At 33.0% G+C, this 16980-nt stretch overlaps 1 protein-coding gene across 1 annotated transcript; it reads right to left on the minus strand.

The window, feature by feature from the left end:
* Positions 1 to 4532: 4532 nt before the first annotated feature.
* On the minus strand, positions 4533 to 5166 carry LOC112655811 (D-aminoacyl-tRNA deacylase 2-like). The gene is made up of 2 exons (XM_035704538.1): positions 5059 to 5166; positions 4533 to 4835 (listed from the first exon to the last, which is right to left on the minus strand). Exons 1-2 carry the CDS (start codon positions 5164 to 5166, stop codon positions 4533 to 4535), a joined length of 411 nt encoding a protein of 136 aa, XP_035560431.1.
* Positions 5167 to 16980: the final 11814 nt, after the last annotated feature.

Raw genomic sequence — 16980 nt, forward strand, 5'->3', positions numbered from 1 at the left:
GCATTCCAAATGGAAGTGAAAGTGATCTATGGTCTTAAAACCCTACAAAAGTTTGCAATCTCAGTCTGTATCAAAATGAATATCCTTACCATGGTATATCCATCCTCACATTATTTGGTTCCTTGATTTCTCTGCTACCTCTGTTCCATCTCTTCTGTTCCACATTCATTCAACAGTAACCCTACAAGTCTCATTGCTGACCTTTTAAAAAACATATTTGGTCCCAATTCACATGCATTGTCCTCTTTGAGCAATGACACTTTTGTCATTGATATCTACGTAGTTTATTCCTTCAATTCTTTTATGTCTGTGGTTAAATGATATCTTCTTGAGATGATTTTTTGCAACTATTCTACATAAAATGTAGATGTCCTGTGATCTTTTATTTTTCTTATCATATTTATAAATATAAAGCATTTACTGTTAAAGATTCCTCCAGACCTTTCTAAAGTGTCAGATCTTTGAAAACAAGAACTATCTTCTCACAGACAAATTCTCTCAACATGGGTCTGTCACATATTAAAGTGTTTAATGAGTATCATCAAATGAATGAATGAATGCTTGAGGAAGGAGACGGGGTATTATTTATTGGAATTCTTCAAACACTGCTGCCACCTAAATAGGTTTTGGAAATACTATATTTTCATCTTTCCAATTATCATACCTCATAACCTCTCAGATGTACTATCACAGTGCTTTCTAACTGGTTTCTCAGTTGTCATCTTTGGCTTATGAAATCGAATATCCACACTGAGTGAATTGATAAACAGATGGGTCAAGTAATAAAAGAATGTACCTGCAAAGGAATTCTTTTTTTTTTAAAGATTTTATTTATTTATTTATGAGAGACACACAGAGAGAGGCAGAGACAGAGGCAGAAGGAGAAGCAGGCTCCCTCTGGGGAGATGGAGGTGGGATTGGACTCCGGGACCAAGCTCAACCACTGAGCTCAATCACTGAACCACCCAGGGGTCTTCTGCAAAGGAATTTTATCAAAATGTTAGCCACTTACTAATTAAACTCTTCCCATTTATTAAATATGGATTAATATGTAATATCTCCTCTCTCTCTCTTTTTGCAGGGAGGATGCTGACTCTTCATGACCTGACTACTATGGAAGTATCTAGTCTTTTCATTTTATGATATGTTTTACTTTTTCTCTATCTACTAACAAAATGTAATTGCTAGTTTCTATGCTACTCATTTAGCTTGTCTTTGCTTCCATTCATCCTTCTCCTACAATTTTCCATTCAGCTCTCCGATCTCAGAACATATTGCATCGAAGGAATCATTCTACTTTTCTCTTATTCTCAAAAACCAAAACTAAAATTATATGTTCTTAATAATACTATTTTCTAGGCACCGAGTTGGCTATTTTCTTCATAATAAATAATCCTCAGGAAGAGTATGAATATTTTATTAGAAAATTAAGGCACAGATAATCAAGGTCATAAAATTATGCAGTGTTAGGTTGTCAGTCAATTCAAGTGTATCTGGTTCCAAAAGTACTGTTTTTTTTTCAATACACAGCATGACACAATGAAATTTGCTCTACATTGTAGCATTAATAAAACATAGTTTTATTCTTTATTTTATTGAGTATTTACAGCACCAGAAAGTGGCTAGAGAAGGTTTTAATACGGACTTCAGAATCTCAGAGATGTAAGTAAATATTGATATTAGCTTATAAAATTCTTGTCATAAGGATGTAAAGAATGTCCTTAGGAGAAAAGCCATGAATTCCTGAGTAAAAAAGAGCAATCGTGAAGACTTGTCACACACAGGACATTAGAGCAAATGCCTTAAAGAATAAGAGAAAGTTTAGTGATCATTTTATAAAATGTTAAGGACTTGTGGTTGTCACAAAAATATGTTGTGATATTTGTTTTCAATCCAATCTGTGGCTCTATGGCAATCATTTAGTGTGGCTGGGAGACTCCCTTGGCAATACAATGGCAAATGAAAATTTCACTTTAATATTGCTCAGAAGTAACCAAAATTAGATTGCTAATTATAGAATCACTAATTAGAAATACAGCATCTCTGTACGTAAACCATAGATGTTGTTTTTTTAGAGCAAAGCCTAAAAAAATGTGCATTTTCATTAGAGATAAGCATTATGTAGAATATGATCCTGAGTATGATTTTCTAATTTCTCTAAAGCCACATAGACTTGTTAGAAAAAACATTGGAAAGTGTTATATGGTTTCAGCTATTTTGCTGTTTAGTAGAAGAAGCATCATGCTAGTTCTTTGCATATTGAAAAGTCCTCTCCCTTGGCAGAAATCATTTAAATCCCTGAAAAAAGTACATTTCAATTTTGGGGTTTTATAATTAGCTTTGCATCATATACACATTTTCAGTAATCAAATCCTAACTTGTGATACAGAACATCAATTTGTTTAGAAAGTATTGTTTATAGTGAATATATCCCTCTAGACAATGCATAACTTGAACAACATACCCAAACAGGCAAGAATAGCCTGTAGGGAAATTTAAAGCTTTATTGTTCTTAGAACCATGACATTATAATACCATGTTTTGTGCAATACTGATTTATAATTTATGTTATCTCTGTCTCTCTTTCTTTTTAAGCTTTAATTGAGAGTGAACTCTTGGGATACTGTTTAACTTATTTTAGATGTGTATTAAAATGCTCTGCTGCAGCATCTATAACATATTTTGATAATAATTTTGCCTTGAGCTATATTAACTATTAATTCTAAATCTATGTGTTTACTTTGAGAAATGTATATTCCATATATAGCATTTATCTAAAATTGCAAAATAAATAAGTAAAAATGAATACATACATCAGCAAAATCCCAAACTATCAACCACGGAAAACTTACTTCAATGCCATATCAGAGAGACCACATATTGGAAGACTATGAGAAAAAATACTAGTTAAAATTTGAAGTATAAAATATAGCTCTAGGAGGAGCTGTGTGTCTATAGGAAAGGATAGACAGTTGGTTTCCTTTCATTATTATTTAATAAGGAAAAAATGAAAGAAATAAATCTCAAAATAGTTGAAAATAACTGATTTCTTCATTTTATTTTATCTGCAAAGTATATTTAAATTACCTTACTTTGTTTAGGAAAACAAAGATTATAGAAAAGGTGTTAAGATATATAGGCTTTTACTAAGAATGCATTTTATTTTTATTAAGATTTATATTCAAATTATAATATAGTATATAGATTTTTTTTATTTTTCACAGATAAGAAGACTCTGGGGTTAGTTACTTGAGTGTCTAAATCTTTTGATATCTTTTTTTTTTTTTTTTTTTTTTGGTTTGAACAACAGAAATTTATTTTCCCACAGTTCTGGAGGCTACAAGTTCAAGATCAAGGTGTCAACATGGTCAATTTTTGATAAGGGTTCTCTTGCTAGTATGCAGGTAGCGCCCTTCTCACTGCATCCTCATGTGGTGGAGTGGAGAGAGCAAACAAGCTCTTTGGTGACTCTTCTTTTGAAGACTCTAATCTCATCATGAGGGACCCACACTTATGATCTCATTAACTCTAATTACCTCCCAAAGCCCCATCTCCAAATACCATCAAGTTGGGGGACTTCAACATATGAACAGGGGCAGGGCACAAACATTAACTCACAGAAAAAAACACTAGCTTGCAATCAGCAGGGAAATAACATAGAAAAGAACAAGTCAGCTTGTTTCCAAGTAATTCCTGTAGAAAGCTCCCCCTTTTCTTTTTTATAGTAATCTCATTAAGTAAGAAAGGACTTTCTAAAAAGCTTATGAACATTAATTTCACAAAGCAGTAACTTTTAAAAACCAAAGACAGAAAATGAGACATACATCATTTGGGAAAAAACTGAGAAACAGAGTATTAATTAACCAATTGGCATATTAAAGGAAAACAATTTTTAATTCTCATACCTTGTTCTTGTATCAACTAAAGATTCTTAAAATGATTTAAAGCACTTGGATGTCCTTGGAAAGTAAATATAATGCACAATAACATTTCTACATTACATTTTCACAGATATTATTAAAAGGAATAGTAAATCGCATTTTTTAAAATCACATTGTTTTCATTCAAAATATGGAAAACTGAAATAGTAAAACAAAACTGACAAAACTATAATCAGTTTGTGTGGGATTTTACCTAATTTTAATACAAATAGTTATTTTTATTACATGCTTCATACGTTTGAGGGTCTAAGAATTATTTTCCTTGATTGCACAAAACTGTTCATGCAAAATACTTAAAATACAGCTCTCTTAGAACATTTCCACAATGACTATCAAGTGAATAGAAAGTATTTTTCAAGTTTTCAAGTGGAAGTGTAGGGGAGAGCAGAATGAAAGGTGACGGAGACCCAGAGTTTGGTGATTTGGCAAGGCAAGGTCATCCAATTAGCAGGTTGCAGAGGGATGGATGGGATCCAGGATTTTCTTGTCTAAAAATGCCGCAGATTAGTGTATTCAAGAAGAGGAAGAACATCTAATTTTGTTGAGATCATTTTATACCAGAAAACAACTGAGAAACTAACTTTTAATTTTTCAAAACTCAATTAGGTGTGTGTATGGTCCATTGGTGTCCAGCTTTAACACTTGCCTGTTCCCATAAGTACCATGTTCCACTACAACCCCGGCTTCAGCACACTTGCTATTGGCAGCTAATTCTTTTTCACATAGAGTCACAAATTGGGAATAAAGTTCTAAGCCTTCTTCTTTTCCAGAGTTAGAATGATACTGCATATTTCTTCCTTTTACTCTCCCCCCAAGGGTGGCTTGAGGGATGATAAGAACATTGCCAGGTAGATCCAATATAGACACGTGCTTGCCATTTTCTGCTTCACTTAACTTCACGTTTAATAGTGTATTAACAGTACAACTTAAGATTGTGCTTTTTACTCCTTCTGGTTCTTCTTTCTTTTCTTTTCTTTCTTTTCTTTTCTTTTCTTTTCTTTTCTTTTCTTTTCTTTTCTTTTCTTTTCTTTTCTTTTCTTTTCTTTTCTTTCTTTTCTTTTTCCATTTTGGGAAGAAGTTCTTTATTAGCTCCCTTGAAAAAACACACATAGATTACTAATCCTCTCTGAACCTCCACCCACTGGCTCTCGGCGTCGCCCTCGGCTGGGCGTACTTGCAGCCTGGCGTGCAGGCACTGCTGCAGAAGCGCCCGCGCCTGAGGCATCCGGCAGCTGTCAGCCGTGGCTCGAACCCGCGTGGCAACCCGACGCGTTCAAGGATCGCGCTGCGCAGGCTCCGCCTCCAGCGCGCAGGGAGGACGTGACGGGTCGTGGCGGCGGGACGTTCGTAAGGCTCTTTTGATATCTTGTTTGAATTTTTAGCATATTTGCCACATTTAAAATTTCTTTCCCAAAACACAAAATTGCATCAGATGAATATGTGCTCTAATTTTTAATCAAGTGATATGAACCTACTTACTAAAAGAGCACGTTTGGTAACATATTTTCTAAAGTTTATAACTGTTACACATAATCATACAGCTTTGACATTCTATCATCAATGAAAGAACTTATCTTCAATTATTAATTGATTTAAATAGGAGAAAAGATATGATGCCCTGACTTTGTATGTGTGTATGTTTTGGTAGGAAAAGGCCATAAAGTCAGTTTTTTTTTTTTTTTTTTTTTAACATTAAGGGTATACCTTTGGGACTACAGTATAAATTGTGCACGTTTTGCAAATGCACTGCAATTTCAGCATCTTAAAAATTAGTTTCTCTTGTGTGTATGTTTAGTGTTGAAGAGCTTTTATTAGTTTAAGATCCAGCAATTTGAACCACTTGCTGTTGGCATCAAAAATCCATAAGTACTGGGGTGAGTGTGAGTTTCTTCCTCTCATTTTGGATAGAAGTAAAATCTTGCCCCTGATATTTAATAGATAAAAAAAATTACAGTAACTGTGATATTATAAAATATTCAGTCATGTAATTTACAAGCATCAATTGAACAACTACCAAGTTTTAGATATCTTTGATTCATAGTTTAATTAGACAAACTTTGTATTTCTCTAGTGCCCGTGTCTGTTGACCAAAGAACACATACAATTAAATAATAATTGAGCCAATTCTTACCTAAGTATCTTGCTATTATCCATAGGATTCATAAAATACGTGATTAATATAAGATATTAGACATGTAAATATATTAATATGAGATTTTGGTTTTTATTACTTGCTCTTCTTCCTAATAAAAATATATGTAAATTTCTTCTCTTTTGGAGTGATCTTATATACTCCTGATCCAACCCCAGGAGGGTCTGAGATTTCTATAGAAATCTTTTGTTTGCCTACATCTACACAGAAATATGTATATATTATTACAACTTTGAAGGTTTGAGAGATTTAAAAACTCAACAATAAAAATACTGAATAAGATCCAAAAAACATGATAGTCATTTTAAACCAATTTCCTAATAAGATAATTTTTGGAGGCACCTGGTTGGCTTAGTTAAGTGGCTAATTCTTGATTTCAGCTCGGGTAATGATCTCAGTGTCTTGAAATTGAGCCCACTTTGGGCTCCACACTGGGTGTAGGATCTGCTTAAGATTCTTGCTCTCCCCCTGTATCTCCTCCCCCCACCAACTGCATGCATACTGTCTCTCTTAAAAATAAATAAATAAATAAATAAATAAATAAATAAATAGATGATAGATAGATAGATAGATAGATAGATAGATAAAATTTGATCTAAATTATAGTAGTCACTCTTATCCATGGAGGAAACATTCCAAGACTCTTACCATTAGTGCCTAAAACTTCAGATATTACTATACTAGTAATACTAGCACTTCAGGTACTATTTTTTTGTACATATTTATCTATGACAGTTTAATTTATAATTTAGGCACAGTAAGAGAAAAATAATAGTAATCAATAATAAAATGGAACAATTATAACAATATGTCCTGTAATTGAAGTTTTATGAATGTGGGATCTCTCCTTTGAAGTATCTTACTATACAGTACTCCTTTTTCCTATGTGATAAGAGAATAAAATGTCTATGTGATGATATAAGTGAGGTGAATGATGTAGGTACTGTGACATAGAGCTAGGCTGTTATTGAACTTTTGGTAATTCATCTATCTGCTTCAAGACTGCAGTTGACCATGGACAACTGAAATCTTGGAAAATGTGGATAAGGAGGGACTACTGTACACGAAGATGTAAAAGGGTGACATCATGTTCCAAGTACATGTGATAGGCAGAAAAATGCCTCCTCAAATATGCCCTTGCTTAATTCCTGGAGCCTCTGAATATATTATGCTACGTGACAAATCTTTGTAGCTCTGATTAGGTTAAGCATCTTGAGATGGAGAGACTTCATTTTCTTGAATCTCCTTGAATCTCATAATAAAGTTCAGAAATGTGTCCTAATTCTACCAATGATCAATGATTTCATCACAAATGCTATATTAGTTTGCTAGGGCTTCTATGATAAAATACTATGAACTTAGTGACTTACACAACTAAAATTAATTTTTAAAGATCTGGAATTTTGAAAGTCCAAGATCAGAGTGCCAGGAGAATTGGTTTCTTCCAAAAACTTTGTTCTTGGTTTGAAGATGGCCTCTTCACATGATGGTCGGACCTCTGTCTACATGCACTTCTGGTGTCTTCCTCTGTCTTAGTATCCTTTCTTTTTAAGAACACTGGTCAGATTTTATTAGAGCTCAGGCTGATGGCCTCATTCTAACAATTATCATTTTATTTTTTATTTTATTTTTTTAAAGATTTTATTTATTTATTCGTTAGTGACACAGAGAGAGAGCAGGAGAGACACAGGCAGAGGGAGAAGCAAGCTCCACGCAGGGAGCTCAATGTGGGACTTGAGCCCGGGATCCCAGAATCATGCCCTGGACTGAAGGCAGGTGCTAAACCACTGAGCCACCCAGGAATCCCCAACAATTATCATTTTAAAACCATGTCTCTAAATATAGTCAACATTCTGAGATAATGGGAGGTGGGGCTTCAAAATATTAGTTTTGGGGAGGACACAATTCAGCCCCTAACAAAGAGTTACAGAACTTTGTCCACCATTGCTGCTATGGTAGACACTATTAATATTTTCCTTACATTCCTTACATAAACGACAAACACCCTTCAACATCCATTGAAGTCAGGAGGAGCCACATGACTTACTCTGATCAAAGGGATGTGAGAGAAAGTGACACTGCAAGTATTTAGGCATCAACACTCAATCCTTTGTGCTCTCTTCCTCCTGCAGCTTTAGCCAGTGAGATTTCAGATAGTGGAGCCTCATTCAGCCTGGAAGCTAGGTGAAGAATAATTGCAGTGAGAGCCTCGTGTATGTGCAATACAGATGGAGCATTCTCACTTGTTTTCAAAGCACTGATACTTTTTTTTTTTTTTTTTAACTACAGCATAACCTAGTCTCTGCTGACTAATAGAGATGCTATTGTTATTATGGCTACTCCTAGAATAGTTAGGCTCTCTTTCTCTGTGCCTAATTATGCATTATAGTCCATGAATGTCATGATTTCCTTTATACTTCTCATGCCTTGGTTTACATTTGCATGTAAGGCAAACTTTCTCTTTTATTATCTTCACCTATTTAGAGCAAAACATCAGTGTTTTCCTTTCTATCATTGTGAATTTTTATCTTTTGCTTGAACTTCCAATATTGATTCATATATCACCTCATTCCTACTCCATTTTAGGATTTCAGTCCTTATTAGTCTGGCAAATATCACTGAATCTTGATAGTTTCTGGAATTTTTTTTAAAATTTTTTTTAAAATTTTTATTTATTTATTTATGATAGTCACAGAGAGAGAGAGAGAGAGGCAGAGACATAGGCAGAGGGAGAAGCAGGCTCCATGCACCGGGAGCCTGACGTGGGATTCCATCCCAGGTCTCCAGGATCACGCCCTGGGCCAAAGGCAGGCGCCAAACCACTGCGCCACCTAGGGATCCCAGTTTCTGGAATTTGATTATTTTAATAACTTCTAACACATTGTGAGACAATTTTATCTTTGTCTAAAACCCATTTTAAAGAAGGAAAATCTTCATGTTTGAGGTTATAGTAAAAAACCACTGCCTTCTATAAGAAAAAAAAAAACTATTTTTTTGGCAGAGGAATTATCTTCAAGCAGGAAGAATACATATTGACACTAGAGACTAGGAGAGTTAAATAAACAAGAGCAAAAAGAAAATTTGCTCTGCCAAATACAAAGCCATATTCTAAAGACAGAGTAACTAAGAGAGTATTGAACAAAGAATTGAAAATCCAGTAATTTACAAGAGTTACTATATTTGCATTTCTGTTTATATGTGGAAAGGGAAGAAGAGAGAAAAGAGAGAGAGAGAGAGAGAGAGAGACGTGTTTCAGCATGTTATTAAAAAAAGTAATTTCAAAATAGCTGAGGCATATCATACTTTGTAATAAAAATCAAAATTTTAGAAACTGTCATTTCCAACCTAATGAAGATTTGTGTTATTAAATTATTGATTCTTTAAAAGTTGAAAATATGATATTTCAGTTTACCTTGTGTTTAAGAGAGCCATCTGTTACAACTGGGACATTGAGAAATAAATTAATTTCTCCTTTCTATTCTTACTTCTTGCTATGTGGATCATGAATGTGAAGATTAGAGGTTGAAGAGTTATCTGGAAATGACAAACACAAAGTTAACAGCCAACCACTAAGAATGGCAAAAGACATACAATGTGTTTGTATCCGTATGTGTGTCCACATTTTTTTCCTGGAATGATGAAGAGAAAGAGTAAATGGTAGTTCTATTCAAAGAGTAGGATTGAAAGGTTACCATGAAAGAATGGGGTTTTTTTATATTATACATTTGAACTATTAGGTTTTATTAACAGATTCCTGCTTAAATGTACATAAATGAATAAAATAAATTTAAATAATTACTTTAAAATAAAGTATGTATATAAATTTATTTATATTATACAACATATGTATAATGCATACAAATATGTGTTATATATATATTATTATAAGTTATGTTTTACTGAATTTGTTTCATTTCTTTCTTCTTATGCAAGAAAGAGAAAAGTCACTCAAAGAGAAATAAATTCTGATAGGCATTAGTTATGTCAGTAGCAATATTCAAAATGAAAAACAATAGAGCAACATATATGTGATACTTGAAAGAAACCATGAGGCAAGAATTTATATGCTGCTCACCTGTCCATTAATTGATCAAAGGTATAACAAATGTTTAGAAATATAAGAATTCAAACACTATCACACTAATAAGATCATAGTCTCTCCAGAATACTAAATGGATATAAGAGCTTCACCTATCTAAAAAATGACTATGGAAACCTCAGGAAAGGGACTGAGCATTAAGGAAGTCTAATTATAGATCTGAAAGTAAGACAAAAGAGAACTGGTATGCTTATTGAATGTTCAATCCTTGAATGATGTTGATAAAAATAGAACTAAACAAGTTGAAAGAGAAGACACAGATAAAGGAAGGAGTATTATTAGTATCTCGACTGCCTTACAAGAAATAGTTGAGTTATGGGGCACCTGGGTGGCTCAGTCAGTTAAGTGTCTGCCTTCAGCTCAGGATTGAGTCCTGAATCAGGCTCCCTACTCAGTGGGGAGTCTGCTTCTACCTCTCCCTCTACTCCTTCCCCCACTCATGTGCCCTTTCTCCCCCCGCCAAATAAATAAATAAAAACATTTTTTTAAAGAGAAATAGTTGAGTTTCAAATGACATCATTTAAAGTTTTTGAATTTTTGAGGAAATGTAAACATATGTGACAGTACATAAATAGATGGTAAAGATACCATTGCTATTGAGTAAAATAGATGCTAGATGAGAGCACAGCAGGGATTAGGAAGATATTAGAAGCAATTTTAGTTTTATTCCTAATGGAGAATCAATAAACACAGTGTAATATATGTACTATATGCTTAGTTCATCTATCAGATTGGGTAACAAAGTAAAATTCAACTATATTTTGGATATAAGACAGACAAATGTGATCAGAAGGATTAAAAATAAAAAAAATGAATAAAACATCAAAGAAAAAAATCACAATCAACAAAAAAAGAAACAACAGTTGTGCTTAACAGCTTACAAAAGCAAAATCCTAGTCAAAAGTTCTAAGTGAGACAAAGAATCTGTAGGTCTCAATGCACAATAGAATTATAATAGCTATCAACAACCATGCACACAAAAACTCAGGAGGAATCTCTGAAGCTGAAACCACAGGATATGAAATATATAAAGTTGCCTTTAATAAAAGGAGGCAATATTCCTCCTTCAGTCCAAGACAGATTAACTGTGTAGCAATTTCTTATGGGTATGAGAGAAGTAAACAACATAAGATGAAAATGTAAAAAGTATATACCAAACCTTGTAATAATGAAGAATAGAACTTCATTTTATCTATATATGCCATTTACAAAATTGGATCCTATAAAAAGCACCAAAAAATATTGATAACATTTTTAAAAGTACTCATGGCATTATTTTGTTAAAATGAAATAAAAGTATAAAGTAATACAAAATATTTAAAATAAAATATTTCACCTTGATGTTGAAATCATGATTTTTTTTTAGATTTTAATAAACACCTCATGAGTCAAAAAATATAAAATAATTTTGAAAAATTCAAGGATATAATTAAAAAATTAAAAGCATAATATAGCCAAATATTTGATAAAGCTGAGGCAGTTATAGGAGGAAAATTCATAGTATTCAAACATCTACATAGTAAACATAATAAAACAATGAAATCTTCAAATACGAAGTTGGAAAAAAGCCAGTAACATTAATAAGAAAATAGCAGAAGAAAATAATTTAAGAATAAGAGAGCAGTAAATAATGAGTTAGAAAACAAAGATAGATTAGAAATAATAACAAAATGCAACACTATTTGTTTATCTAAAAAAATACAACAATATAAACAAACCATTTACTGATCCAGAAAAAAAAAAAAAGAGGAGGGTTCTGGCTATGTGCATATCATCACCGAGTCCCATACTCTACTTTTACATATTCTATTCTGTAGCCTGTGATTAGAAAACACAAGCTACACAAGCCTTCTTGATACTTGGCTTCTTACTAGATTCAGACTACAGTTCAGAGGATGGTTGGAAGAGAAATTTTCTGCTGCTAGTCCCAGAATGTGTCTGTTGTTGGCAGCTTTGGTGTAGCAATATCAGCGTCCAGGATTTTTTTTTTTTTTTGGGGGGGGGATAAAATTTAGTGGTTCAGTTTTATTTTATTTTATTTATTTATTTATTTATTTATTTATTTATTTATTTATTTATATTTTTATTTATTTATTTATGAGAGACAGAGAGAGAGAGAGGCAGAGACACAGGCAGAGGGAGAAGCAGGCTCCATGCAGGGAGCCCCATGTGGGACTCCATCCCAGGTCTTCAGGATCAGGCCCTGGGCTGAAGGTGGCATCAAACTGCTAAGCCCCCCGGCCTGCTCAGCATCCAGGATTATAGACCTGTTCAAGCCAGCATCTGCCTGGAAGGTCAAGAACCCAACTGAGAACCAAATATGAGAAAGTTTAGAAAAAATAAAGACTAAAGACCAAGGATATGTGTGATTATTGGTTCAATATTATGACTAGTAAACACAAGCAAACACTATTATAATAACATAATTTTTACTGCAAATATCAACTGGTTGGAAGATTAAAAAAAAGAGAAAACTCATTAAAATAGTAACAAGATAAAATGCCTAGGGAAAAATAACCAAAATATGCTAAACCTAATGACATACAATCTTCTTACATAGAAGTCTCATTAAAAAGAAAAATTCTTGTCAAACAAAGTTATATATTTGATGAAGTAGTAATAAAATGCCAACAGGATTTTGTATCTAATGCTAGAAAGTTCATTTTAATTTTTTTATGGAAAAATATACAAGGTCAAAGCAAGAAGGCAAAACTTTATAAAGAAGAGCAACAATGAGGATGAGACTGAATAGTATTAACAAAAGCTCAAACAAAAATAAAAATATAGTATAAATGTTTTATAAATAAAGCCATATGATATTGACACAGAAAAGGTTGCCAGAAAAACACAATAATCTAGATCCAGAAATAGACTAAACAGTGTTTGATAAAAGCGCTATTTCAAATTAGTGTGAAAAACAATATATTTTTCAAATAAACAGTTTTGGGACAATAGATACTAATCACTCAGAAAACATAAATTTTGGGATCACACTTTATAAAACATAACCTAGAAATACTCCAAGATTTTGTAGAGTCAAAGATACAGAAGAAAAAAATGTCAACCCCACCTCCCCCATGATCTAGAAGAAATAAGTAAATTCATTTATACATTAGATATGGAGGAAGTTTTCCCACTAGGATTCAAAACTGAGTAATAATGAAATAAATGATTGATAAATGCAACTACAGAAGCATTATATTCTAATACATATTATGTGTATATATGCACACCATATTTTATGCATTTATGTATTTTTGCATATATGTAACATAATGTATATGCATTTATCTATCGATATCCATCAATAATCCTAGGTAAGTTTTAAATTAGCTGTAAACAGAATGACCTATCTATGCTACCATTACCTAATCACTTTTTCCTTATTTTAATATGTAAAATTTCAAATGAATTTTAGTACAAAATCGTACATAAATATCTTGAATAAAATTCATGGGATATGTTGAAAAGCTCATAAATCAACTTCTTTGAACCCTAGTAATTTGTTCTTCATTTATAAATTTGGAAAAATAGCAACCCCATGTATCTTGTGCTATTTGTAGAGAATACGCATCATTTTGTCCCTTGTTTCTTTGGGAAATGTATCTTCCTTCCTGTACCTGCCGTTAAAATCACTCATCTCCATGGTATTTGAAGGAGCTTCCTTTTGCCCTAGGCAATGCTTCAACAAACTTTTTGGATATGGAATTGAGTAAGAGAAATTTGTCTGTCTTTGATTATCTGTATCTACGTTGTAAAGCTTGGAAACTATCTGTGGACACATTTCCTGCTATTCAGACATGAGAAATGTGTAAAAGTAGAATTCAGAAAAGAAATAGAAATGGAGAAGAATAGAGTGAGAGACAGTTGTTGATTCACAAACTTCTCTCATAAACGCAGAGGGTAAGAAAAGACTGAAGAAAGAGACAGCCACTTCACACTGGTAGGTGGCAGGTTTAACAACAGGAAACTTACTTACCTACAAGGCTTGTCTTCAAGACCAATAGATCTCTGCACCTTCTGCCAGAATCTTAAAAGTTTATATGGAAGTCTTTACTGAGTTCAGCCACTTATGCTATCCACATGTCTCAACAGCTCATTGTTCTCTCAAAGTTTTCTCCTTGAAAAGGTTTCTGGTGTAGGAAGCCATGTGCAGAATAGATTCCAAGGACACAGAATGGGTGTGAAGCCCCCCCATTGCCCATGTCCCCGGAGCTCTTAAGTTAACCTGTGGGCACATCCTCTTGGTGACCTCCTCTGAGTACACACATAGATCGAATTGACCAGGAACTAGAGACAACACACTTTTAAGCTTGTGTGTGTATTTGTCCTGTAACAACACTTCTTTCCACCAAGTTCAAATGTCAGCTGAGGACTTGTATAATAATTCCTTTAAATACTTAGGCTAGTATAGGTTAATATGTCTGTCGTGTGCAATCAAAAATATCCTTACTTAAGCAGTGATTGTAGAGATCAAGTGATTCAAATAAATAAAAGGACCTCATACTGTAAATTTCTAAATAGATATATGGTATCATTATCGTAATGACATAACACCTGCCTCATATTGACTCAGTATTTATGAGCGTCTTTTTCACCTTTATTCAGATTTTTAAAGACTCATAAAATTCAACTAGTAGTGAAAAAAAAAAACACATTGATATTACCCACTGGATTTTTAGATCCAAGGAAAAAGTATAGCTATGAATGGATTTGAAATCTGAGAATTTCATTACATTATGTAATGAATAAAGGCGAGATTTAAAAATTTTGTGTTATCCCAGTGATTACAGAGCTATGAAAATGAACACTTTTGATGACTATGCTGAAAGCAAAACTGTTTTAAATAAATTATCACACATTAATTTTTAAATGTCATGCTAACAAAAAAAAAAGAACACTTTGAACCCAGTAATGGACAGTAAGAACATTTTGCAAGCATAGAGAATATAACAGCATTGTAGAGGATTTTGGAAAGCTATCTTATTTAAAAACAGTTTTGCAAGCCAGCAATACTCGATTTTTATGTTAATTTTTTCTGTAACTTTAGCAGAAATGAAAAACAAAATATTTATATTCAAAGTATGCACAGCAGTCTTGACTCCTTAGTTTGCATAATACAAATGGAATTTATCATAAGTCTTAAAAATTCTATCCCTCCTGAGTTTTTCAGTATTATATCCAATTCTTCTCTTTCAGGGATCAATAGTCTATTTTTCTTACAAATTCTAACTTCCCCAATCAAAAACAAATAAGTAAGCCAAAGTCACAAATATTCTATTTCTCTAAAAATAGAAATTTCAGACGATCAAAAAAAAAATAGACACATACATTTGTAAAATGTGATTTCCACAAAAAATGTGATTTCTATTTGAATCCCTCATATTTTATTCAGGGAATTCATCAATGGGATAATATGCACTTGTTTCTATCTTACTACACACATTTTATTTCTTCCAATATTATCCATTTAAGGTAAATAATAATTTTTACTTAAAGAGATTCCAAGCCTATGCTACTGTAATAGATTACTTTAGAAAAAGTAACTCTTTTTGTGAATGCTCTTAACCCATGCTCATGATGGTGTTTCATTTAATCAAATCCATCTAATTTCTTTTCTGCATATTAAATAACTGTAATATACTTTAGTGCATATGGAGGGATCCTGGTTGAAAGGTGGAAAAAGAATCAGATTGATCTCTGATGTATTCAAGAGTGATGGATCTAGCAAGACATGAAGAAATGGTATCCTGGGATTGCCCAATTAATGAGAAAATGAACCTCTTTTATTCTCAAAAAAAAAAAAAAAAAAAGTTTGGAGTTTCACCTAACTGCTAATGATATGAATTGACAAAGACTATTGTTACTAACAGCTACTGAGTGCATAGTTTATAACTGATGTTCAGAGATTCTAAATACTGTTTTAAGGGGTGCCTGGGTGGCTCAATCAGTTAAGCAACTGCCTTTGGCTCAGGTCATGATCCTAGGGGCTTGGGTTAGAGCCTCACAACTGGCTTCCTGCTCAGCGGGGAGACGGCTTCTCCCTCTGCCCCTCCTGCTTGTGGTCCCCTCTCCCCTTACTCCAAAATAAATAAATAAAATCTTACAAAAAAAAAAAAAAATATATATATATACTGTTTTAAGGAATACCTTTCCAAACTTTGCCATTACCTTAATTTGATGAGTTTATTATAATTTGAGTTTTGAGATAATTCTTTTAATTCTGTAATATATCTTTTTGACTCAAGCTCCAAAATATAACAAAAAACAATAATGCATAATCACCAAAATATGGCTTAAAAGTAACAGTTTTTTTGTTTGTTTGTTTGTTTGTTTGTTTGTTTGTTTAAAGATTGTATCTATTCACTAATCAGAGGCAGAGAGAGAGAGAAGCAGAGACACAGGAAGAGGAGAAGCGGACTCCATGCAAGAAACCCGACGTGGGACTGGATCCTAGGACCCTAGGATCACGCCGTGGGCTGAAGGTGGAGCTAAACTGCTGAGCCCCCCAGGCGTCCCAAAAGTAACAGTTTTTTTTTTGTTGTTGTTGTTAGTTTTTTAATAGTTCTTTTCATTGTAAATAGTTCCAACCTTCCTAAATCCTCAAAAAAAAAAAAAAAAAAAAAAAAAAGTCTCTTTTCAGGACGAGTAATTTTTTTTTCTTTTTTATTTCTCACTGCTCCTCTTTAGACCATTTTTAGGATGATTTTATTACAATATAAGTTTTTCTTTTATGTTTAATGTTTAATATTTCCTTTCACAAGCTTAATTAATGGTTTCCTATTTTA

This window comes from Canis lupus, chromosome 22 (genome assembly GCF_003254725.2).
Source record: "Canis lupus dingo isolate Sandy chromosome 22, ASM325472v2, whole genome shotgun sequence".
NCBI lineage: Eukaryota > Metazoa > Chordata > Mammalia > Carnivora > Canidae > Canis > Canis lupus.